This window comes from Mobula hypostoma, chromosome 31 (assembly GCF_963921235.1).
Source record: "Mobula hypostoma chromosome 31, sMobHyp1.1, whole genome shotgun sequence".
NCBI lineage: Eukaryota > Metazoa > Chordata > Chondrichthyes > Myliobatiformes > Myliobatidae > Mobula > Mobula hypostoma.
Window position 1 is genome coordinate 8,592,009 of NC_086127.1, and position 24,935 is coordinate 8,616,943.

Consider the following 24,935-nt stretch of genomic DNA (forward strand, 5'->3'; position numbering starts at 1 on the left):
CCCTGGGAAAACAGTCTCTGTCTGTTCACTCGATCTGTGCCCCCTGGTATTAGTCACTTCCATCCTGGGAAAACAATCTCTGTCTCTTCACTCGATCGGTATCCCCTGGTATTAGTCACTTCCACCCTGGGAAAACAGTCTCTGTCTGTTCACTCGATCTGTACCCCCTGGTATTAGTCACTTTCATCCTGGGAAAACAATCTCTGTCTCTTCACTCGAGCGGTACCCCCTGGTATTAGTCACTTCCACCCTGGGAAAACAGTCTCTGTCTCTTCACTCGATCTGTACCCCCTGGTATTAGTCACTTCCACCCTGGGAAAACAGTCTCTGTCTCTTCACTCGATCTGTACCCCCTGGTATTAGTCACTTCCACCCTGGGAAAACAGTCTCTGTCTCTTCACTCGATCTGTACCCCCTGGTATTAGTCACTTCCACCCAGGGAAAACAGTCTCTGTCTGTTCACTCGATCTGTACCCCCTGGTATTAGTCACTTCCACCCTGGGAAAACAGTCTATGTCTCTTCACTCGATCTGTACCCCCTGGTATTAGTCACTTCCACCCTGGGAAAACAGTCTCTGTCTCTTCACTCGATCTGTACCCCCTGGTATTAGTTACCTCCACCCTGGGAAAACAGTCTCTGTCTCTTCACTCGATCTGTACCCCCTGGTATTAGTCACTTCCACCCTAGGAAAACAGTCTCTGTCTCTTCACTCGATCTGGACCCCCTGGTATTAGTCACTTCCACCCTGGGAAAACAGTCTCTGTCTCTTCACTCGATCTGTACCCCCTGGTATTAGTCACTTCCACCCTGGGAAAACAGTCTATGTCTCTTCACTCGATCTGTACCCAGCAGTCTCTGTTCACTCGATCTATACCCCCTGGTATTAGTCACTTCCACTCTGGGAAAACAGTCTCTGTCTGTTCACTCAATCTATACCCCCTGGTATTAGTCACTTCCACCCTGGGAAAACAGTCTCTGTCTGTTCACGCGATCTATACCCCCTGGTATAGTCACTTCCACCCTGGGAAAACAGTCTCTGTCTGTTCACTCGATCTGTACCCCCTGGTATTAGTCACTTCCATCCTGGGAAAACAATCTCTGTCTCTTCACTCGAGCGGTACCCCCTGGTATTAGTCACTTCCACCCTGGGAAAACAGTCTCTGTCTCTTCACTCGATCTGTACCCCCTGGTATTAGTCACTTCCACCCTGGGAAAACAGTCTCTGTCTCTTCACTCGATCTGTACCCCCTGGTATTAGTCACTTCCACCCTGGGAAAACTGTCTCTGTCTGTTCACTCGATCTGTACCCCCTGGTATTAGTCACTTCCACCCTGGGAAAACAGTCTCTGTCTCTTCACTCGATCTGTACCCCCTGGTATTAGTCACTTCCACCCTGGGAAAACAGTCTCTGTCTCTTCACTCGATCTGTACCCCCTGGTATTAGTTACCTCCACCCTTGGAAAACAGTCTCTGTCTCTTCACTCGATCTGTACCCCCTGGTATTAGTCACTTCCACCCAGGGAAAACAGTCTCTGTCTCTTCACTCGATCTGTACCCCCTGGTATTAGTCACTTCCACCCTGGGAAAACAGTCTCTGTCTCTTCACTCGATCTGTACCCCCTGGTATTAGTCACTTCCACCCTGGGAAAACAGTCTCTGTCTGTTCACTCGATCTGTACCCCCTGGTATTAGTCACTTCCACCTTGGGAAAACAGTCTCTGTCTGTTCACTCGATCTGTACCCCCTGGTATTAGTCACTTCCACCCTGGGAAAACAGTCTCTGTCTCTTCACTCGATCTGTACCCCCTGGTATTAGTCACTTCCACCCTGGGAAAACAGTCTATGTCTCTTCACTCGATCTGTACCCAGCAGTCTCTGTTCACTCGATCTGTACCCCCTGGTATTAGTCACTTCCACCCTGGGAAAACAGTGTCTGTCTCTTCACTCGATCTGTACCCCCTGGTATTAGTCACTTCCACCCTGGGAAAACAGTCTCTGTCTCTTCACTCGATCTGTACCCCCTGGTATTAGTCACTTCCACCCTGGGAAAACAGTCTCTGTCTCTTCACTCGATCTGTACCCCCTGGTATTAGTCACTTCCACCCTGGGAAAACAGTCTATGTCTCTTCACTCGATCTGTACCCAGCAGTCTCTGTTCACTCGATCTGTACCCCCTGGTATTAGTCACTTCCACCCTGGGAAAACAGTGTCTGTCTCTTCACTCGATCTGTACCCCCTGGTATTAGTCACTTCCACCCTGGGAAAACAGTCTCTGTCTCTTCACTCGATCTGTACCCCCTGGTATTAGTCACTTCCACCCTGGGAAAACAGTCTATGTCTCTTCACTCGATCTGTACCCAGCAGTCTCTGTTCACTCGATCTGTACCCCCTGGTATTAGTCACTTCCACTCTGGGAAAACAGTCTCTGTCTGTTCACTCGATCTATACCCCCTGGTATTAGTCACTTCCACCCTGGGAAAGCAGTCTCTGTCTGTTCACGCGATCTATACCCCCTGGTATAGTCACTTCCACCCTGGGAAAACAGTCTCTGTCTGTTCACTCGATCTGTACCCCCTGGTATTAGTCACTTCCATCCTGGGAAAACAATCTCTGTCTCTTCACTCGAGCGGTACCCCCTGGTATTAGTCACTTCCACCCTGGGAAAACAGTCTCTGTCTCTTCACTCGATCTGTACCCCCTGGTATTAGTCACTTCCACCCTGGGAAAACAGTCTCTGTCTCTTCACTCGATCTGTACCCCCTGGTATTAGTCACTTCCACCCTGGGAAAACAGTCTCTGTCTCTTCACTCGATCTGTACCCCCTGGTATTAGTCACTTCCACCCTGGGAAAACAGTCTCTGTCTGTTCACTCGATCTGTACCCCCTGGTATTAGTCACTTCCACCCTGGGAAAACAGTCTCTGTCTCTTCACTCGATCTGTACCCCCTGGTATTAGTCACTTCCACCCTGGGAAAACAGTCTCTGTCTCTTCACTCGATCTGTACCCCCTGGTATTAGTTACCTCCACCCTTGGAAAACAGTCTCTGTCTCTTCACTCGATCTGTACCCCCTGGTATTAGTCACTTCCACCCAGGGAAAACAGTCTCTGTCTCTTCACTTGATCTGTACCCCCGGTATTAGTCACTTCCACCCTGGGAAAACAGTCTCTGTCTCTTCACTCGATCTGTACCCCCTGGTATGAGTCACTTCCACCCTGGGACAAGAGTCTCTGGCTGTTTACTCAACCTATACCCCCTGGTATGAGTCACTCCCACCCTGGGAAAACAGTCTCTAGCTCTTCAATTGACCTATACCTCTCATCATCTTGTACACCTCTATCAAGTCAACTTTCATCCTCCTTTACTCCAAAGAGAAAAGCTTCAGCTCCCTCAAATACTACTGATAAGACATGGTGCTGAATCCAGGTGTCATGTTGGTAAATCTATTCTGCCCCATTTCTAAAGATTTCACATCCTTCCTATTCTGAGGCGACCAGAACATCCCCCATCTCACTCCTCAGTGTGCCTAATCTGGAACCATGTGAAGATGAGGGGATGGCAAAGAGTGGAGGAGAAGGGAAGAGTTTGATGGGAAAGATTAAACACTGGGGTGGAGGGAAGTTGGAAAGGGTAGAGGAGAGAGAGTATAGTTGGGTTGACTGTGGGGTCTCTGATGTGGGACGAAGAAAGAGGACTGGAGAGGAGGAGTGGTGCTGAGAGGGGGATGGACAGTTTGGGGAGCAGAGTACATAGAGAAGAGGGATATCGGACATTCACAGGCCCACAGCTGGACAGTCCAGATCGGGAATGAGTGACTGGAATCATCAAAGGCAATGCTGATCCCCATGGTCAGTCCTATATTTTTATCCCTCCTACTGTCAGGTGTCTCAGAGTGACAAAGGTTTTGGAGAAGAGTCAGTGGAAGGAGAGAGGGCTGATGTTTCAGTGTTTCCCTCTCTCCCATGTCTCTGTCCCTGTATCCTCCTACATTGCAAAGACGTACGGGTTAGTCGGCTGATTGGTCGCATGGTGTAATAGGACAGCATGGGCTTTTTGGGCCGAAAGGACCCGTTACCCTGCTGTACCTTTCAATAAATGAGTAAATATTTTTAACTAATTTTAAGGAAATTATCCATGCCGGTCAGGAGTCTGATGGTTGTGGGGTGATAAATGGTCCTGAAGCTGGTGGTATGGGACCTCCTGCTGAAAATATTACCACTGATCAGGCTTGAATATAACCAGAGGACATAGATTTATGGTCAGTGGTAAGAGATTCCGGATCAGAATCGGGTTTATTATCACCAACGTATCTTGTGAAATTTCTTGTTTTTTGACAGCAGTACAGTGCAGACATAAAAAATATTCCTGTACGTTCCAATCAAACATAAAATAAATAAATAGTGCAAAACGAGGAATAGTGAGGTCGTGTTCATGAGTTCATTGATCGAACAGAAATCTGATGGTGGAGGGAGGGGAAGAAACTGTTCCTAAAACGATGAGTTTGTGTCTTCAGGCTCTTGTACCTCCTCCGTGACGGCAGCAGTGAGAGGACGATGTGTCCTGAATGGCGAGAGTCCTTAATGGTGGATGCTGCCTTCATGGGGCATCGTCTTTTCGAAGTGATTCCATCAGGGAGACGAGACATCAGAGGACACTCAGCAGGTCCTGATATGGGAGAGGATATTGGCAGATTGAGCTTTAGAGTACACTAGATGTTAGCGATGTGAGTGAGTACTGGCTGTGGGCATCAATGGCACAAAGAGGGTTAGGGTATTGCCAAGCTATATAGCAGGGACTTGGAGTGTGCCAGGAGGGTTGGACACACTCCTGAGTCTCTGTTCCTTTATTCCATATCCAAAAACTTCTGCAAGGTATCAGCCCAAAGAGTCATCAACTGCAAAGCCCACCCAAGAACTGTCCTCTGTTCCGGCGGGAGACACATCCTCAGGTATCAAGTCTCAGTCTGCCTTTGTTCATTCAGTCTCTGTCACTCTGTGAGGTTGGACCTCCCATGGACCAGTTCACCTACTGGATGTACAGTGCATTGCGGGTAGGGGTGTGAATGATGGAGTCAATGGTTCCTCTCACCTGTTTGTTGGGTTGGGTTTGGTGAGTCATGAGGGATGAAGCTCTGTTGGGGGTTGGAGAGAGTGAGGTGGGAGGAATGAACAGAGAGGGGTGGAGTGACACAGGAGAAAGGGTAGGAGTGGTGTAGGTGAGAGGGAAGGATGTCACAGAGAGGAAGGGAGGAATGCTTGTGAGAAGTTGCACAGTGACTGATGAGACATAGAAATGACCAGAGTGGGATTTGAATATCAGTCATGGGGGTCATATTTCCCTTCCTCAGTCTTAAATATTCATCCGGACTTTGACAGAGAGTAGTGACTGGTCATAGACATTCAGGAGGGAGAGTTGCTGAACAGGGACTGGATGGTTTTGGTATCTCTGCAGATCAGAGACATTCTTTTTCAAATTGTTGTACCCAGTGGATATCCATTTCAATTCAACTTCCCATTCCCATTCCCACATGTCTGTCCAAGGCCTCTTCTACTGACATGATGAGGCCAAACTCAGGCTGAAGGGGCAACACCTCATATTGTATCTGGGCAGCCTCAATCCTGACGACATGAACACTGATTGCTCTAAATTCCGGTAATTTCTACCCCCTACCACTTCTCTCTTTTTCCATTCCCACTCTGGCTCCCCTCTTGGCCCTTCTCTTCACCTGTACATCATCTCCTTCTGGTCCCCTTACTCCAATCCTCCACCTTTCTCTCAAATTCCCCTCCTTGCATCCCCACTGTCAGCATTCACTGTGTCTGCATCACTCTCTTGTCAGTCTCTGCTTCCCTCCCTCCAGTTGGAGTGTCACTCTCACTGATCTCTCTGCCGAACTCTCCTTACACAGTCATCACTCTCTCTTCACTCACCTCATTCCTCCAACTCTAGCATCCCACCTCTCTCTCTCCATCCCTCTGTCCTGTGTGTTTTCACCCATTTCCTTCTGTCCACGTACTGAATTACTCAAATCCGATTCTGGTCGTTTCTGTGCCTCATCAGTCACCTTGCAACTCCTCACAGTTATTCCTCCCTTCCTCTCTGTAACCATCGTCCCCTCTCACTTCCATCACTCCTCCCCTCCCTCCTGTGTCACTCAGTCACTCCAGCCCTCTCTGCGCTATCATGTTCGAGCGGTGGAATGACAGGCGGAATTGCGTGTGTCTGTACACTGCCGGGAGTCAGTACCATCGACTGCTGGGCATTGTCGCACAGGGACTTGGACTGTAAATTACCTTTCTTTTCAAGTGAATATACTTCTTTGCTGGATATTTTGCACTGTGTCACTCAAAATTCTTGAATGCTTGCTTGGTATTTTAAATGTTCTGTATCTGTGCCCAGAGGAATGCTGTCTCGTTTGGTTGTATCCATGAATTGTTTGAATGGTAATTAACCTTAATTTGATTTGTAGACCTATTGTGATAGGCAAATCACAGTGGGTCCAGAACCTTGCTTAGGCATGAGTTGATTTTAGCCATGAGTAATTCAGTATGTGGACAGAAGAAAATGGGTGAAAACATACAAGAGAAAGGGATGGAGAGAGAGGTGGGATGCTGGAGTGGGAGGAATGTGGTGAGTGAAGAGAGAGTGATGACTGTAAGGAGAGTTGGGCAGAGAGATCAGTGAGAGTGACACTCCAACTGGAGGGAAGGAAGGAGAGACTGACAAGAGAGTTATGCAGGCAGTGAATGCTGAGAGAGGGAGATGTGAGGAGAGGGTAGAGATATTAAAGAGCCAAGGATAGGGGAGTGTGCGTATTTCAGAGGACAGATTTAACCTGGACATGAGCCTCCTGTTCCTGCCATTGAGTTCCTTCCTGATCTAACATAAAACTTGTTTACTCCTTTACCTTTCCTTTGTATATCTTGTTATTGCAGAATCTCTGTCGGACACAACACAGGAACCTCAGGGATTGGTGACCGGAGAGCCTGGTCCAGGGTTGACTACCAGCCCAGCAGGGTTTGTGAGCTCAGGTACAGACTCTCAGTCAGACACAACTCGGGAAGCCCATGAAATAATGACAGGAGAGCCTGGTCTGGGATTGACCACCAGCCCAGCAGGATCTCTGAGCTCTGGTATTCGTGATGGAGTTTGTGGCGGTCAATGAATAGAACAATCTTTCCCTCCTTTAGTCCTTGATATTCATCAGGACTTTGTCTAAGAGAAGTGTCCAGTTACAGAAATTTTGGGAGGGAGTGTCAGTGAATGGTGACAAGATGGCTTTGGTTTCTTTCCAAATCAGAGACCTTTTTGTCAAATTATTGTTTCGTTGGCTACCCATTTTAATTATACCTACCATTCCTTTCTGATATGAGTGTCCACGGCCTCCTCTGACCTGATGAGATTATCCCCCAGGTTTGAAGAGCAACACCTGATAGTCTGTCAGGGTCACCATCAACCTGATGGCATGAATATCGATTTCTCTTACATCCTGTAAATTCTTCTCCCTCCCATTTCCATTTTTTTCCATTCCCATTCTGGCTCTCCTCTTAGAACTTCCCCTCTCCTCATTTGCTCATCTCCTTCCTCTGGCCTCCCTTCTCCATCTATTTAACCCTTTGCCCACTGTCCTGTCTCATTTGATTTCTCCTTCGGCGTTTACCTCTTTCACCTACCACCTATCACCTCTCAGCTTCTCGCATCATCCTGCTCACTTTCCAGGATATCTTCTCACTTGCCTGGCTTAACCAATCACCTGCCAGCTTGTACACTTTCCACCTTCTTATTTTGGCTTCTGTGTTCTTCCTTTCTGATCATGATGAAGTATCTTGGCCTAAAACTTTGACTGTTTATTGTCCTCCAAAGGTACTGCCTGACCTTCCGCATTTTCTGTGCATTGTTCTGGATTTCCAGCACCTGGAGAATTTCTCATCTGTACAACTTCTTGTCCCTGTTGTGATGTTTAAGGTCTGCCAATCTCCTGTGTCTCTGTCACTTTTATTCCAGACCTGGAGACTTCAACACTGGAACAGTCTACAGGATTGTCTACTGGAGAGCACACCAAGGAACTGTCCTCTGTCCCAGCAGGAGACGCATCCTCAGGTACCAAGTCTCAGTCTGTCTGTGTTCATTCAGTCTCTGTCACTCTGTGAAGTTGAACCTCCCGTGGACCAGTTCACCTTCTGGATGTACAGTGCATTGTGGCTAGGGGTGTGAATGATGGAGTCAGTGGTTTCTCTCTGCTGTCTGTTGGGTTTGGTAAGTTGTGATGGATGAGGCTCTGTTGTGGGTTGGAGAGAGTGAGGTGGAAGGAATGAACATAGACGGGTGGAGTAACACAGGAGGGAGGAGAGGAGTGATGTCGGTGAGAGGGGAAGATGGTCACAGAGAGGAAGGGAGGAATGACTGTGAGGAGTTGCACGGTGACTGATGAGACATACAAATAACCGGAGTGTGATTTGAGTATCCGTCATGGGGGTCATGTTTCCCTTCTTCAGTCTTAAATCATCCGGACTTTGACAGAGAGTAGTGACTGGTCATAGACATTCAGGAGGGAGAGTTTCTGGACAGGGACTGGATGGTTTTGGTATCTCTGCAGGTCAGAGACCTTTTTCAAATTGTTGTACCCAGTGGGTATTCATTTCAATTCAACTTCCCATTCCCATTCCCACATGTCTGTCCAAGGCCTCTTCTACTGACATGATGAGGCCAAACTCAGGCTGAAGGGGCAACGCCTCATATTGTATCTGGGCAGCCTCAATCCTGATGACATGAACACTGATTGCTCTAAATTCCGGTAATTTCTACCCCCTACCACTTCTCTCTTTTTCCATTCCCACTCTGGCTCCCCTCTTGGCCCTTCTCTTCACCTGTACATCATCTCCTTCTGGTCCCCTTACTCCAATCCTCCACCTTTCTCTCAAATTCCCCTCCTTGCATCCCCACTGTCAGCATTCACTGTGTCTGCATCACTCTCTTGTCAGTCTCTGCTTCCCTCCCTCCAGTTGGAGTGTCACTCTCACTGATCTCTCTGCCGAACTCTCCTTACACAGTCATCACTCTCTCTTCACTCACCTCATTCCTCCAACTCTAGCATCCCACCTCTCTCTCTCCATCCCTCTGTCCTGTGTGTTTTCACCCATTTCCTTCTGTCCACGTACTGAATTACTCAAATCCGATTCTGGTCGTTTCTGTGCCTCATCAGTCACCTTGCAACTCCTCACAGTTATTCCTCCCTTCCTCTCTGTAACCATCGTCCCCTCTCACTTCCATCACTCCTCCCCTCCCTCCTGTGTCACTCAGTCACTCCAGCCCTCTCTGCGCTATCATGTTCGAGCGGTGGAATGACAGGCGGAATTGCGTGTGTCTGTACACTGCCGGGAGTCAGTACCATCGACTGCTGGGCATTGTCGCACAGGGACTTGGACTGTAAATTACCTTTCTTTTCAAGTGAATATACTTCTTTGCTGGATATTTTGCACTGTGTCACTCAAAATTCTTGAATGCTTGCTTGGTATTTTAAATGTTCTGTATCTGTGCCCAGAGGAATGCTGTCTCGTTTGGTCGTATCCATGAATTGTTTGAATGGTAATTAACCTTAATTTGATTTGTAGACCTATTGTGATAGGCAAATCACAGTGGGTCCAGAACCTTGCTTAGGCATGAGTTGATTTTAGCCATGAGTAATTCAGTATGTGGACAGAAGAAAATGGGTGAAAACATACAAGAGAAAGGGATGGAGAGAGAGGTGGGATGCTGGAGTGGGAGGAATGTGGTGAGTGAAGAGAGAGTGATGACTGTAAGGAGAGTTGGGCAGAGAGATCAGTGAGAGTGACACTCCAACTGGAGGGAAGGAAGGAGAGACTGACAAGAGAGTTATGCAGGCAGTGAATGCTGAGAGAGGGAGATGTGAGGAGAGGGTAGAGATATTAAAGAGCCAAGGATAGGGGAGTGTGCGTATTTCAGAGGACAGATTTAACCTGGACATGAGCCTCCTGTTCCTGCCATTGAGTTCCTTCCTGATCTAACATAAAACTTGTTTACTCCTTTACCTTTCCTTTGTATATCTTGTTATTGCAGAATCTCTGTCGGACACAACACAGGAACCTCAGGGATTGGTGACCGGAGAGCCTGGTCCAGGGTTGACTACCAGCCCAGCAGGGTTTGTGAGCTCAGGTACAGACTCTCAGTCAGACACAACTCGGGAAGCCCATGAAATAATGACAGGAGAGCCTGGTCTGGGATTGACCACCAGCCCAGCAGGATCTCTGAGCTCTGGTATTCGTGATGGAGTTTGTGGCGGTCAATGAATAGAACAATCTTTCCCTCCTTTAGTCCTTGATATTCATCAGGACTTTGTCTAAGAGAAGTGTCCAGTTACAGAAATTTTGGGAGGGAGTGTCAGTGAATGGTGACAAGATGGCTTTGGTTTCTTTCCAAATCAGAGACCTTTTTGTCAAATTATTGTTTCGTTGGCTACCCATTTTAATTATACCTACCATTCCTTTCTGATATGAGTGTCCACGGCCTCCTCTGACCTGATGAGATTATCCCCCAGGTTTGAAGAGCAACACCTGATAGTCTGTCAGGGTCACCATCAACCTGATGGCATGAATATCGATTTCTCTTACATCCTGTAAATTCTTCTCCCTCCCATTTCCATTTTTTTCCATTCCCATTCTGGCTCTCCTCTTAGAACTTCCCCTCTCCTCATTTGCTCATCTCCTTCCTCTGGCCTCCCTTCTCCATCTATTTAACCCTTTGCCCACTGTCCTGTCTCATTTGATTTCTCCTTCGGCGTTTACCTCTTTCACCTACCACCTATCACCTCTCAGCTTCTCGCATCATCCTGCTCACTTTCCAGGATATCTTCTCACTTGCCTGGCTTAACCAATCACCTGCCAGCTTGTACACTTTCCACCTTCTTATTTTGGCTTCTGTGTTCTTCCTTTCTGATCATGATGAAGTATCTTGGCCTAAAACTTTGACTGTTTATTGTCCTCCAAAGGTACTGCCTGACCTTCCGCATTTTCTGTGCATTGTTCTGGATTTCCAGCACCTGGAGAATTTCTCATCTGTACAACTTCTTGTCCCTGTTGTGATGTTTAAGGTCTGCCAATCTCCTGTGTCTCTGTCACTTTTATTCCAGACCTGGAGACTTCAACACTGGAACAGTCTACAGGATTGTCTACTGGAGAGCACACCAAGGAACTGTCCTCTGTCCCAGCAGGAGACGCATCCTCAGGTACCAAGTCTCAGTCTGTCTGTGTTCATTCAGTCTCTGTCACTCTGTGAAGTTGAACCTCCCGTGGACCAGTTCACCTTCTGGATGTACAGTGCATTGTGGCTAGGGGTGTGAATGATGGAGTCAGTGGTTTCTCTCTGCTGTCTGTTGGGTTTGGTAAGTTGTGATGGATGAGGCTCTGTTGTGGGTTGGAGAGAGTGAGGTGGAAGGAATGAACATAGACGGGTGGAGTAACACAGGAGGGAGGAGAGGAGTGATGTCGGTGAGAGGGGAAGATGGTCACAGAGAGGAAGGGAGGAATGACTGTGAGGAGTTGCACGGTGACTGATGAGACATACAAATAACCGGAGTGTGATTTGAGTATCCGTCATGGGGGTCATGTTTCCCTTCTTCAGTCTTAAATCATCCGGACTTTGACAGAGAGTAGTGACTGGTCATAGACATTCAGGAGGGAGAGTTTCTGGACAGGGACTGGATGGTTTTGGTATCTCTGCAGGTCAGAGACCTTTTTCAAATTGTTGTACCCAGTGGGTATTCATTTCAATTCAACTTCCCATTCCCATTCCCACATGTCTGTCCAAGGCCTCTTCTACTGACATGATGAGGCCAAACTCAGGCTGAAGGGGCAACGCCTCATATTGTATCTGGGCAGCCTCAATCCTGATGACATGAACACTGATTGCTCTAAATTCCGGTAATTTCTACCCCCTACCACTTCTCTCTTTTTCCATTCCCACTCTGGCTCCCCTCTTGGCCCTTCTCTTCACCTGTACATCATCTCCTTCTGGTCCCCTTACTCCAATCCTCCACCTTTCTCTCAAATTCCCCTCCTTGCATCCCCACTGTCAGCATTCACTGTGTCTGCATCACTCTCTTGTCAGTCTCTGCTTCCCTCCCTCCAGTTGGAGTGTCACTCTCACTGATCTCTCTGCCGAACTCTCCTTACACAGTCATCACTCTCTCTTCACTCACCTCATTCCTCCAACTCTAGCATCCCACCTCTCTCTCTCCATCCCTCTGTCCTGTGTGTTTTCACCCATTTCCTTCTGTCCACGTACTGAATTACTCAAATCCGATTCTGGTCGTTTCTGTGCCTCATCAGTCACCTTGCAACTCCTCACAGTTATTCCTCCCTTCCTCTCTGTAACCATCGTCCCCTCTCACTTCCATCACTCCTCCCCTCCCTCCTGTGTCACTCAGTCACTCCAGCCCTCTCTGCGCTATCATGTTCGAGCGGTGGAATGACAGGCGGAATTGCGTGTGTCTGTACACTGCCGGGAGTCAGTACCATCGACTGCTGGGCATTGTCGCACAGGGACTTGGACTGTAAATTACCTTTCTTTTCAAGTGAATATACTTCTTTGCTGGATATTTTGCACTGTGTCACTCAAAATTCTTGAATGCTTGCTTGGTATTTTAAATGTTCTGTATCTGTGCCCAGAGGAATGCTGTCTCGTTTGGTCGTATCCATGAATTGTTTGAATGGTAATTAACCTTAATTTGATTTGTAGACCTATTGTGATAGGCAAATCACAGTGGGTCCAGAACCTTGCTTAGGCATGAGTTGATTTTAGCCATGAGTAATTCAGTATGTGGACAGAAGAAAATGGGTGAAAACATACAAGAGAAAGGGATGGAGAGAGAGGTGGGATGCTGGAGTGGGAGGAATGTGGTGAGTGAAGAGAGAGTGATGACTGTAAGGAGAGTTGGGCAGAGAGATCAGTGAGAGTGACACTCCAACTGGAGGGAAGGAAGGAGAGACTGACAAGAGAGTTATGCAGGCAGTGAATGCTGAGAGAGGGAGATGTGAGGAGAGGGTAGAGATATTAAAGAGCCAAGGATAGGGGAGTGTGCGTATTTCAGAGGACAGATTTAACCTGGACATGAGCCTCCTGTTCCTGCCATTGAGTTCCTTCCTGATCTAACATAAAACTTGTTTACTCCTTTACCTTTCCTTTGTATATCTTGTTATTGCAGAATCTCTGTCGGACACAACACAGGAACCTCAGGGATTGGTGACCGGAGAGCCTGGTCCAGGGTTGACTACCAGCCCAGCAGGGTTTGTGAGCTCAGGTACAGACTCTCAGTCAGACACAACTCGGGAAGCCCATGAAATAATGACAGGAGAGCCTGGTCTGGGATTGACCACCAGCCCAGCAGGATCTCTGAGCTCTGGTATTCGTGATGGAGTTTGTGGCGGTCAATGAATAGAACAATCTTTCCCTCCTTTAGTCCTTGATATTCATCAGGACTTTGTCTAAGAGAAGTGTCCAGTTACAGAAATTTTGGGAGGGAGTGTCAGTGAATGGTGACAAGATGGCTTTGGTTTCTTTCCAAATCAGAGACCTTTTTGTCAAATTATTGTTTCGTTGGCTACCCATTTTAATTATACCTACCATTCCTTTCTGATATGAGTGTCCACGGCCTCCTCTGACCTGATGAGATTATCCCCCAGGTTTGAAGAGCAACACCTGATAGTCTGTCAGGGTCACCATCAACCTGATGGCATGAATATCGATTTCTCTTACATCCTGTAAATTCTTCTCCCTCCCATTTCCATTTTTTTCCATTCCCATTCTGGCTCTCCTCTTAGAACTTCCCCTCTCCTCATTTGCTCATCTCCTTCCTCTGGCCTCCCTTCTCCATCTATTTAACCCTTTGCCCACTGTCCTGTCTCATTTGATTTCTCCTTCGGCGTTTACCTCTTTCACCTACCACCTATCACCTCTCAGCTTCTCGCATCATCCTGCTCACTTTCCAGGATATCTTCTCACTTGCCTGGCTTAACCAATCACCTGCCAGCTTGTACACTTTCCACCTTCTTATTTTGGCTTCTGTGTTCTTCCTTTCTGATCATGATGAAGTATCTTGGCCTAAAACTTTGACTGTTTATTGTCCTCCAAAGGTACTGCCTGACCTTCCGCATTTTCTGTGCATTGTTCTGGATTTCCAGCACCTGGAGAATTTCTCATCTGTACAACTTCTTGTCCCTGTTGTGATGTTTAAGGTCTGCCAATCTCCTGTGTCTCTGTCACTTTTATTCCAGACCTGGAGACTTCAACACTGGAACAGTCTACAGGATTGTCTACTGGAGAGCACACCAAGGAACTGTCCTCTGTCCCAGCAGGAGACGCATCCTCAGGTACCAAGTCTCAGTCTGTCTGTGTTCATTCAGTCTCTGTCACTCTGTGAAGTTGAACCTCCCGTGGACCAGTTCACCTTCTGGATGTACAGTGCATTGTGGCTAGGGGTGTGAATGATGGAGTCAGTGGTTTCTCTCTGCTGTCTGTTGGGTTTGGTAAGTTGTGATGGATGAGGCTCTGTTGTGGGTTGGAGAGAGTGAGGTGGAAGGAATGAACATAGACGGGTGGAGTAACACAGGAGGGAGGAGAGGAGTGATGTCGGTGAGAGGGGAAGATGGTCACAGAGAGGAAGGGAGGAATGACTGTGAGGAGTTGCACGGTGACTGATGAGACATACAAATAACCGGAGTGTGATTTGAGTATCCGTCATGGGGGTCATGTTTCCCTTCTTCAGTCTTAAATCATCCGGACTTTGACAGAGAGTAGTGACTGGTCATAGACATTCAGGAGGGAGAGTTTCTGGACAGGGACTGGATGGTTTTGGTATCTCTGCAGGTCAGAGACCTTTTTCAAATTGTTGTACCCAGTGGGTATTCATTTCAATTCAACTTCCCATTCCCATTCCCACATGTCTGTCCAAGGCCTCTTCTACTGACATGATGAGGCCAAACTCAGGCTGAAGGGGCAACACCTCATATTGTATCTGGGCAGCCTCAATCCTGACGACATGAACACTGATTGCTCTAAATTCCGGTAATTTCTACCCCCTACCACTTCTCTCTTTTTCCATTCCCACTCTGGCTCCCCTCTTGGCCCTTCTCTTCACCTGTACATCATCTCCTTCTGGTCCCCTTACTCCAATCCTCCACCTTTCTCTCAAATTCCCCTCCTTGCATCCCCACTGTCAGCATTCACTGTGTCTGCATCACTCTCTTGTCAGTCTCTGCTTCCCTCCCTCCAGTTGGAGTGTCACTCTCACTGATCTCTCTGCCGAACTCTCCTTACACAGTCATCACTCTCTCTTCACTCACCTCATTCCTCCAACTCTAGCATCCCACCTCTCTCTCTCCATCCCTCTGTCCTGTGTGTTTTCACCCATTTCCTTCTGTCCACGTACTGAATTACTCAAATCCGATTCTGGTCGTTTCTGTGCCTCATCAGTCACCTTGCAACTCCTCACAGTTATTCCTCCCTTCCTCTCTGTAACCATCGTCCCCTCTCACTTCCATCACTCCTCCCCTCCCTCCTGTGTCACTCAGTCACTCCAGCCCTCTCTGCGCTATCATGTTCGAGCGGTGGAATGACAGGCGGAATTGCGTGTGTCTGTACACTGCCGGGAGTCAGTACCATCGACTGCTGGGCATTGTCGCACAGGGACTTGGACTGTAAATTACCTTTCTTTTCAAGTGAATATACTTCTTTGCTGGATATTTTGCACTGTGTCACTCAAAATTCTTGAATGCTTGCTTGGTATTTTAAATGTTCTGTATCTGTGCCCAGAGGAATGCTGTCTCGTTTGGTCATATCCATGAATTGTTTGAATGGTAATTAACCTTAATTTGATTTGTAGACCTATTGTGATAGGCAAATCACAGTGGGTCCAGAACCTTGCTTAGGCATGAGTTGATTTTAGCCATGAGTAATTCAGTATGTGGACAGAAGAAAATGGGTGAAAACATACAAGAGAAAGGGATGGAGAGAGAGGTGGGATGCTGGAGTGGGAGGAATGTGGTGAGTGAAGAGAGAGTGATGACTGTAAGGAGAGTTGGGCAGAGAGATCAGTGAGAGTGACACTCCAACTGGAGGGAAGGAAGGAGAGACTGACAAGAGAGTTATGCAGGCAGTGAATGCTGAGAGAGGGAGATGTGAGGAGAGGGTAGAGATATTAAAGAGCCAAGGATAGGGGAGTGTGCGTATTTCAGAGGACAGATTTAACCTGGACATGAGCCTCCTGTTCCTGCCATTGAGTTCCTTCCTGATCTAACATAAAACTTGTTTACTCCTTTACCTTTCCTTTGTATATCTTGTTATTGCAGAATCTCTGTCGGACACAACACAGGAACCTCAGGGATTGGTGACCGGAGAGCCTGGTCCAGGGTTGACTACCAGCCCAGCAGGGTTTGTGAGCTCAGGTACAGACTCTCAGTCAGACACAACTCGGGAAGCCCATGAAATAATGACAGGAGAGCCTGGTCTGGGATTGACCACCAGCCCAGCAGGATCTCTGAGCTCTGGTATTCGTGATGGAGTTTGTGGCGGTCAATGAATAGAACAATCTTTCCCTCCTTTAGTCCTTGATATTCATCAGGACTTTGTCTAAGAGAAGTGTCCAGTTACAGAAATTTTGGGAGGGAGTGTCAGTGAATGGTGACAAGATGGCTTTGGTTTCTTTCCAAATCAGAGACCTTTTTGTCAAATTATTGTTTCGTTGGCTACCCATTTTAATTATACCTACCATTCCTTTCTGATATGAGTGTCCACGGCCTCCTCTGACCTGATGAGATTATCCCCCAGGTTTGAAGAGCAACACCTGATAGTCTGTCAGGGTCACCACCAACCTGATGGCATGAATATCGATTTCTCTTACATCCTGTAAATTCTTCTCCCTCCCATTTCCATTTTTTTCCATTCCCATTCTGGCTCTCCTCTTAGAACTTCCCCTCTCCTCATTTGCTCATCTCCTTCCTCTGGCCTCCCTTCTCCATCTATTTAACCCTTTGCCCACTGTCCTGTCTCATTTGATTTCTCCTTCGGCGTTTACCTCTTTCACCTACCACCTATCACCGCTCAGCTTCTAGCATCATCCTGCTCACTTTCCAGGATATCTTCTCACTTGCCTGGCTTAACCAATCACCTGCCAGCTTGTACACTTTCCACCTTCTTATTTTGGCTTCTGTGTTCTTCCTTTCTGATCATGATGAAGTATCTTGGCCTAAAACTTTGACTGTTTATTGTCCTCCAAAAGTACTGCCTGACCTTCCGCATTTTCTGTGCATTGTTCTGGATTTCCAGCACCTGGAGAATTTCTCATCTGTACAACTTCTTGTCCCTGTTGTGATGTTTAAGGTCTGCCAATCTCCTGTGTCTCTGTCACTTTTATTCCAGACCTGGAGACTTCAATACTGGAACAGTCTACAGGATTGTCTACTGGAGAGCACACCAAGGAACTGTCCTCTGTCCCAGCAGGAGACGCATCCTCAGGTACCAAGTCTCAGTCTGTCTGTGTTCATTCAGTCTCTGTCACTCTGTGAAGTTGAACCTCCCGTGGACCAGTTCACCTTCTGGATGTACAGTGCATTGTGGCTAGGGGTGTGAATGATGGAGTCAGTGGTTTCTCTCTGCTGTCTGTTGGGTTTGGTAAGTTGTGATGGATGAGGCTCTGTTGTGGGTTGGAGAGAGTGAGGTGGAAGGAATGAACATAGATGGGTGGAGTAACACAGGAGGGAGGAGAGGAGTGATGTCGGTGAGAGGGGAAGATGGTCACAGAGAAGAAGGGAGGAATGACTGTGAGGAGTTGCACGGTGACTGATGAGACATACAAATAACCGGAGTGTGATTTGAGTATCCGTCATGGGGGTCATGTTTCCCTTCTTCAGTCTTAAATCATCCGGACTTTGACAGAGAGTAGTGACTGGTCATAGACATTCAGGAGGGAGAGTTTCTGGACAGGGACTGGATGGTTTTGGTATCTCTGCAGGTCAGAGACCTTCTTTTTCAAATTGTTGTACCCAGTGGGTATTCATTTCAATTCAACTTCCCATTCCCATTCCCACATGTCTGTCCAAGGCCTCTTCTACTGACATGATGAGGCCAGACTCAGGCTGAAGGGGTAACACCTCATATTGTATCTGGGCAGCCTCAATCCTGACGACATGAACACTGATTTCTCTAAATTGGGTTGGGTTTGGGGAGTCGTGAGGGATGAGGCTCTGTTGGGGGTTGGAGAGAGTTGGGTCGGGGGAATGAACAGAGTGTTGTGGGGTGTCTGAGAGTGACACAGGCGGATGGTCACAAGGAGATGGCAGTGTGTCTATTTTAGAGGACAGATTTGACCTCGACTTGAGCCTCCTGTTCCAGACATTGAATTCCTTCATGATCAATCTAAAACTTGTTCACTACTTTACCCTTCCTTTGTATATCTTCTTATTGCAGATTCCCAGTCAGACACAACTCGGGAACCCCAGGCGTCAACAACCGGAAAGCCTAGTCTGGATTTGACCACCACCCCAGCAGAGTCTTCAAGCTCAGAAGCAGATCCCCAATCAGACACAACTCAGGAACCCCAGGGATCAGCCACTGGAGACCCTGGTTCAGGTTTGACCACCACCCCAGCAGGGTCTGTGAACTCAGGTCTCCATGGTGGGGTCATCTTTCCCTTCTTCAGTCCCCAATATTCATCTGGGCTTTGACTGAGAGTAGTGACTGGTCACAGACATTCACAGGGGAGAGTTGCTGAACAGGGACTGGATGGTTTTGGTATCTCTTCAGATCTGCTACCTCCTTTTCAAATTGCTGTCCCAGTGGCTACCCATTTCAATTCAATTTCCCATTCCCATTTCCACATGTCTATCCAAGGCCTCCTCCACTGACATGATGAGGTTGATCTCAGAATGGAAGGGCAACACCTCATATTGTGTCTGGGTAGCGTCCAAACTGATGGCATGAACATTGATTTCTCTAACTTCCAGTAATTTATACCCCAACCAATTCCCTGTCTTTCCATCTCTTTTTGGCTCACTCTTTAGCCCTTCTGTTCTGCTCACCTGCCCATCATCTCCCTGTGGTCCCCCTCCTCGACTCCTTTATTCTCTGGTCCACTGTCCTCTCTCTTTGGATTACTCCTTTTCAGCCCTTTACCTCTTCCACATATCATCTCCCAGCTTCTCAAATCACCCCAACCCTCACCCACCCACCTTCTCACTCACCTGGCTTCACCGATCACCTGCCAGCTGTACTCCTCCCCACCTCTTTATTCTGGCTTCTTCCCCCTTCCTTTCCAGTGCTGATGAAGGGTCTCAGCCCAAAACATTTACTGTTTATTCCCCTCCAGAGATGCAGCCTGACCTGCTCAGTTCTTCAAGCATTTTGTGTGTGTTGCTCTGGATTTTCAGCATCGGCAGAACCTCCAATCTTGATGAATTATTGTCCTTGTTTAATCTCTACCACTCTCCCATGTCTCTGTAACTTTGTTCCAGACCTGGAGGTTTCCACAATGGATCAGCCCGATGGATCATCTACAGGACAACCCACCCCATCACCATCCTCTGTCTCAGTGGGAGAGACATCCTCAGGTATGAGATCTTGTGACCATCGGGGTCTCTCAGTCTCTCGCTCTGTGATGTCGAACTTCTCATAGACCAATTCAGCTGTTAGATATGCGTTGTAACAGGCTGCCAATGAGCGTTCAGTTATTCCTTCCCTCCTGTCTGTGTGAAATTTATGCTATGTCCAAGATTACTCACATTTGGTGGGCTTTGTTGTGGTGATTAATATAAAACACAACATAATTGATAGTATGACTATTCAAGTCAGTATTCAGTAGATGTACTTTAGGCAGCAATTACAGCCTTTAGTCTGTGTGGAGAGGTCTCCATCAGCTTTACACATCTGGAGACTGCAATCTTTCACCATTCTTCTTTACAAAACTGCTCAAGCTCTATCAGATTGCATGGTGATTGTGAGTGAACAGTCCTTTTCATGTCCAGCCACGAATGTTCAATTGGATTGAGGTCTGGACTCTGACTGGACCACTCCAGGACATTAACTTTGTTGTTTTTCGGTCATTCCTGTGTAGCTTTGGCTTTATGCTTGGGGTCATTATCTTGCTGGAAACCAAATCTTCTCCTAAGTTGCAGTACTTTTGCACACTGTGTCGGGTTTTCGTCCAGGATTTCCCTGTCTTTTGTTGCATTCATTTTACCTGCTGCATTCATTTTACCTGCTACCTTCACAAACCTTCCAGGGCCTGCTGGAGTGAAGCATCCCCACAGTATGATGCAGCCACCACCGTGCTTCACGGTCGGTATGGTGTGTTTTTGATGATGAGCGGTGTTTGGCCAACAAACATACCATTTAGTCTGATGGCCAAGAATAATTTTGGTTTCATCAGACCGTAGAACCTTCTTCCAGCTGACTTTAGAGTCTCCCATATGCCTTCTGGCAGTGTTCATCTGATTTTTTTCAACAGTGGCTTTCTCTTTGGCACAGTCCCAAAAAGCTGTGACTGGTGAAACACCCGGGCAAGAGTTGCTGTCTGGGCAGTCTCTCCCATCTCAGCCAATGAAGCTTGAAACCCCTCCAGAGTTGTCATAGGTCTCTTGGTGGGTCACTCTCTAGTCCCCTTCTTGCTCACACACTCAGTTTTTGAGAACGGCCTGCTCGAGGCAGATTTCCATTTCTTGATGATTGAGTTAACTGTACTCCAAGGGATATTCAGTGACTTGGAAATTCTCTTGTTTCCATCTCCTGACTTGTGCTTTCCAATCACCTTTTTGTGGAGTTGTTTGGAGTGTTCTTTTGTCTTCATGGTTTAGTTTTTGCCAGGATACTTTCTCACCAACAGTTGGACATCCGATTACAGGTGTATTTTTACTACAATCAACTGAAATAGCACGCACGCACGCACACTTTTGCCGCAAAACAAATGAATTTCACGACATATGCTGGTGATATAAATTCCGACTCTGAATAGAAGCTGTCACTGAAGAAGGGAATGGCTGTATGTGGTGTGTGGGTGCGAAAGGAGGAGATGGGAATTTAGGGAGAGTAGTATGGACTGTGCTTTAGGAGAGGGTAATGTAGGGAATGAGAGGTTTGATTTGTCAGACACATGATGTTTATTGTGTTCTTACAAGATGGTACATCCCATTCTCTGCAGCCAGGTTCATCCGAACCAGCTTTTCAATGTCTTTTTCGGTAATCGCTCGCACGTCCCCACCCACCCTGTCTCTCTCCTTACAGATCCCCACTCGGACACAACTCAGAAACCCCAGGGAGCAGCAACGGGAGAACCTGGTCTGAGTTTGACCACCAGCCCAGAAGGATCTACAAGCTCAGGTATCTGTGGTGGGGATCACTGAATGGAATGTTGTTCCCAATGGTCAATCCCTAAACTTCATCCTGTGTCAGACTGAGGGCGATGATGGAGGATTGGGAAGGAGAGGGATGGTGTTGGTTTCACCACAGACCTCTTCACATTGCTATCGCAAAGGAGGAACAGGAGCCTGAAGACACATAATCAGCATTTCAGGAACAGATTCTGACCTCCGTCATCAGATTTCTGAATGGACAATGAACCCATGATCACTACTTCCATTACTTTGTCCTCTCTTTCTGCACAACTGGTTTGTATGTGTGTGGAGATTATGCCGGTGACATTAAATCTGATTCTGAATAGAGAGACCTGATGTCACTGAGGAATGGAATGACTGGATGTGTTGGGAGGGATGTGTGGGTGAGCTATGGCCTGAATACAGAGAGATGGTGAGTGAATGAGGGTGGTTTCTTGTCAGTTTCCATAACGCGTTCCTCCATGAGTCCATTCTCCATGTGATCATAAGTCTTCACTCCTTGTTAGCACACTATACCCAATACCAGGAGCTCTAATCTTCTGCACCAATGACCGTGTACTGCTCTAATCTTACATGTGGATGTAACTGACATTTCCCATGTCCATAAAACTGTCCAATGCAGGTAATTGGGAAATCTCACATCCCATGTCTCTCACTCTGGATTCATCCATCTTTCTCTTTTTTTTTTCTCACTACCACTTTCCACCCCCCTCACTGTCTGTCTCTCCCTCGTTCTCTGTCTCTCTTCACTACCTGTGCATATTCTCTCCCTGACCCCATCCCTGCCCTTTTCTCACACTCTCCCTGTCCCTGTCCAAATGAATACTGACATAGATATTTGATGATGATGGGGGGAGGAATTAAGGTGCTAGAAGGTGGGGAGGGGGGAGAAGAAATTGGGCAATCAAAGGGATGGAGGTGAGGGACAGATCCTATGAGCAGCACTTGACATGAGAGTGACACCATGTTGACCTGGGCTGTTTTGTTCAGGAGAAGAGGATGGGTGGATTGACGTGCGGGTGACATCGAGTGGAGACATGAATGAGGAAGAAGTGCGGGAAGCCATTCGAAACAAGGTGAGAGAGTGAACTGAATGGGATGGGGTGAAGGGAGGGCAGGACACGGGGACAAATATCCTCTCCTTCCCTTCCCCTCCTCCTCCCATTCCCCCCAGTCTTTCATTTCTCTACCACCCTCTCAATTTTCTCTCCTCTCATCCTCTTCTTTTGTCTTAGCTCCCTCCATTATTGTCACACCTCTGCCTCCCGTCTCGATGCTCCTCTCCTCCCGTCACTCATTCAACTCCCCGTACCTCGGCAATCATTCATCTTTCCCTCTCTGGCCGCAGCTCCGGGAGATGTTCGATGATCCGGATCCTCAGATCGAGCTTGTGCAATGCACGTCGGAGCCTCCGGAGGAGTGAGGGAGTGATCCGTCAATGAGTGAAGGAGTCTGCAGTTCCATCTCCCTGACACTTTACAGTAGTGGTCACCAACCTTTTTAGCCCAAGATCCCCTACCTCGACCTTAGTGAAAGACAAGATCTACCTACTAAATTGTTTACAGAAAAAATAGTTCAGATTGTACTTCCAATTTGAGGCCTTTTATTTGGGATAATTGTATTTGAATTACACAAATTACATCTGTCAAACTTTCAAATTAATTCATACAAGAAAACTCTGTAACTAGCATATCGAACAGGCCATAGCTGTCTTTCTTTAAGAATACTGCAATACTTCACACCTTTAATTCTAAGTTTCATTATTTAATTTTATTTCAACACAAAAAATAAATGAACAAAAATTGACTGTTGCACTCAGTGTGATGACTCGGGCTGAATACTTTCTGCTAGTTCCCTGAAATTTGGCTCATAACTACAGACTGCCAGTCTGAGACAGTCTGTGAGGTGTCTGTCAGTAAGACAACTCCTGTACTTTGATTTAATAACTTTCATCTGTGAAAATGCAATTTCACATAGATAAGTTGACCCGAAGTAGGCACTGCCTTTTAGTGGTATAAAACCAACGCGCACACCGCGTATTGCTCGGCCCCATCAGTAGTAATTGCCACCAGTTTATGAATGGGGATGTCATTTTCACGGACATATTTTTAAACTCATTGTAAATATCCTCAACTCTCTTTCTCTCCTTTAATTGCAAAAGAGTGAGGAAGTCCTCCTTTGTTGTAAAATCCTGGAAAGCCATTCTGACAAATACAACAAGCTGAGATGTTTGCATTGCAGGGATTCATCGAACTGTAGTGAAAAATATTCACCGAGTGACAAGTCGACCCACGAACTCTGACAGTGATTCTACCCTCCTTGTCACTGTTGCAGGGCCAAGCGGTATATTATGTATTGCAGTTGTGATGTCATTTTTGTTTTTAAAGTCATTGAAAACAGTCTCTGCGGTAATGGCCATTACTTCCTTGAATAAATCCCCATCTGTGCTTCTTGTGCTTAGCCAAAAGGTGACTTACAGGAAATGATGCTTCAATAGCAGCCTTATTTTGAGCAGCATGTTTTGTGAAAAATGATTGCTGGGCCTTCAACCAGATTTCAGCTCCTCAACTTTCCTGGCACGGATTGTGCTTTTAGTCGGTGCTTGTGTTTGGTGGCACAACATACATACACACTCCCCCTCCCCCTCCCACTTTCAAATCTCTTACTATCTCTTCTTTCATTTAGTCCTGATGAAGGGTCCCAGCCCGAAATGTCTTTGGGGGGTAGGTGTCTTTAAATTTCTGGTGGTTGGTGTGGTGGTCCCACTCCAGATTCCCTCTTTTAGTCCGTGCTTGTGTTTGGTGGCACAAGATATAACCATATGAGCATATAACAATTACAGCACAGAAACAGGCCATCTCGGCCCTTCTAGTCCGTGCCGAAATCTTACTCTCACCTAGTCCCACTGACCTTCACTCAGCCCATAACCCTCCATTCTTTTCCTGTCCATATATCTATCCAATTTAACTTTAAATGACAACATCAAACCTGCCTCAACCACTTCTGCTGGAAGCTCGTTCCGCACAGCTACCACTTTGAGTAAAGAAGTTCCACCTCACGTTACCACTAAATTTTGCCCTTTAACTCTCAACTCATGTCCTCTTCTTTGAATCTCCCCCATCCTCAATGGAAAAAGCCGATCCACGTCAACTCTATCAATCCACCCCCCATAATTTTAAACACCTCTATCAAGTCCCCCCCACCTCAACCTTCTACACTCCAAAGAATAAACACCCAACTTGTTCAACCTTTCTCTGTAACTTAGGAGATAAAACCCAGGCAACATTTTAGTAAACCTCCTCTGTACTCTCTCAATTTTGTTGACATCTTTCCTATAATTCGGTGACCAGAACTGTACACAATACTCCAAATTTGGCCTTACCAATGCCCTATACAATTTCAACATACATCCCAAATCCTATACTCAATGCTCTGATTAATAAAGGCCTACATAACAAAAGCTTTCTTCACCACCCGATCCACATGAGATTCCACCTTCAGGGAACTATGCACTAGATCCCTCTGCTCTATAGCATTCTT

The 24,935-nt window shown here is 47.0% G+C and overlaps 1 protein-coding gene across 1 annotated transcript in view; it reads left to right on the forward strand.

Moving 5' to 3' along the window:
* The window catches only part of LOC134339934 (mucin-4-like), a 51,719-nt gene extending 28,778 nt beyond the window's left edge, over positions 1–22,941 (forward strand). The window contains exons 7-19 of the mRNA XM_063036721.1: positions 6,936–7,031; positions 8,005–8,100; positions 10,078–10,173; positions 11,147–11,242; positions 13,220–13,315; positions 14,289–14,384; positions 16,362–16,457; positions 17,431–17,526; positions 18,478–18,639; positions 19,521–19,616; positions 21,286–21,381; positions 22,386–22,471; positions 22,744–22,941. Coding sequence (XP_062892791.1) covers positions 6,936–7,031; positions 8,005–8,100; positions 10,078–10,173; positions 11,147–11,242; positions 13,220–13,315; positions 14,289–14,384; positions 16,362–16,457; positions 17,431–17,526; positions 18,478–18,639; positions 19,521–19,616; positions 21,286–21,381; positions 22,386–22,471; positions 22,744–22,818 — 1,283 coding nt within the window. The 3' untranslated portion in view covers positions 22,819–22,941. The remainder of the gene's footprint in view (positions 1–6,935; positions 7,032–8,004; positions 8,101–10,077; positions 10,174–11,146; positions 11,243–13,219; positions 13,316–14,288; positions 14,385–16,361; positions 16,458–17,430; positions 17,527–18,477; positions 18,640–19,520; positions 19,617–21,285; positions 21,382–22,385; positions 22,472–22,743) is intronic.
* The last annotated feature ends 1,994 nt before the right edge of the window (positions 22,942–24,935 follow it).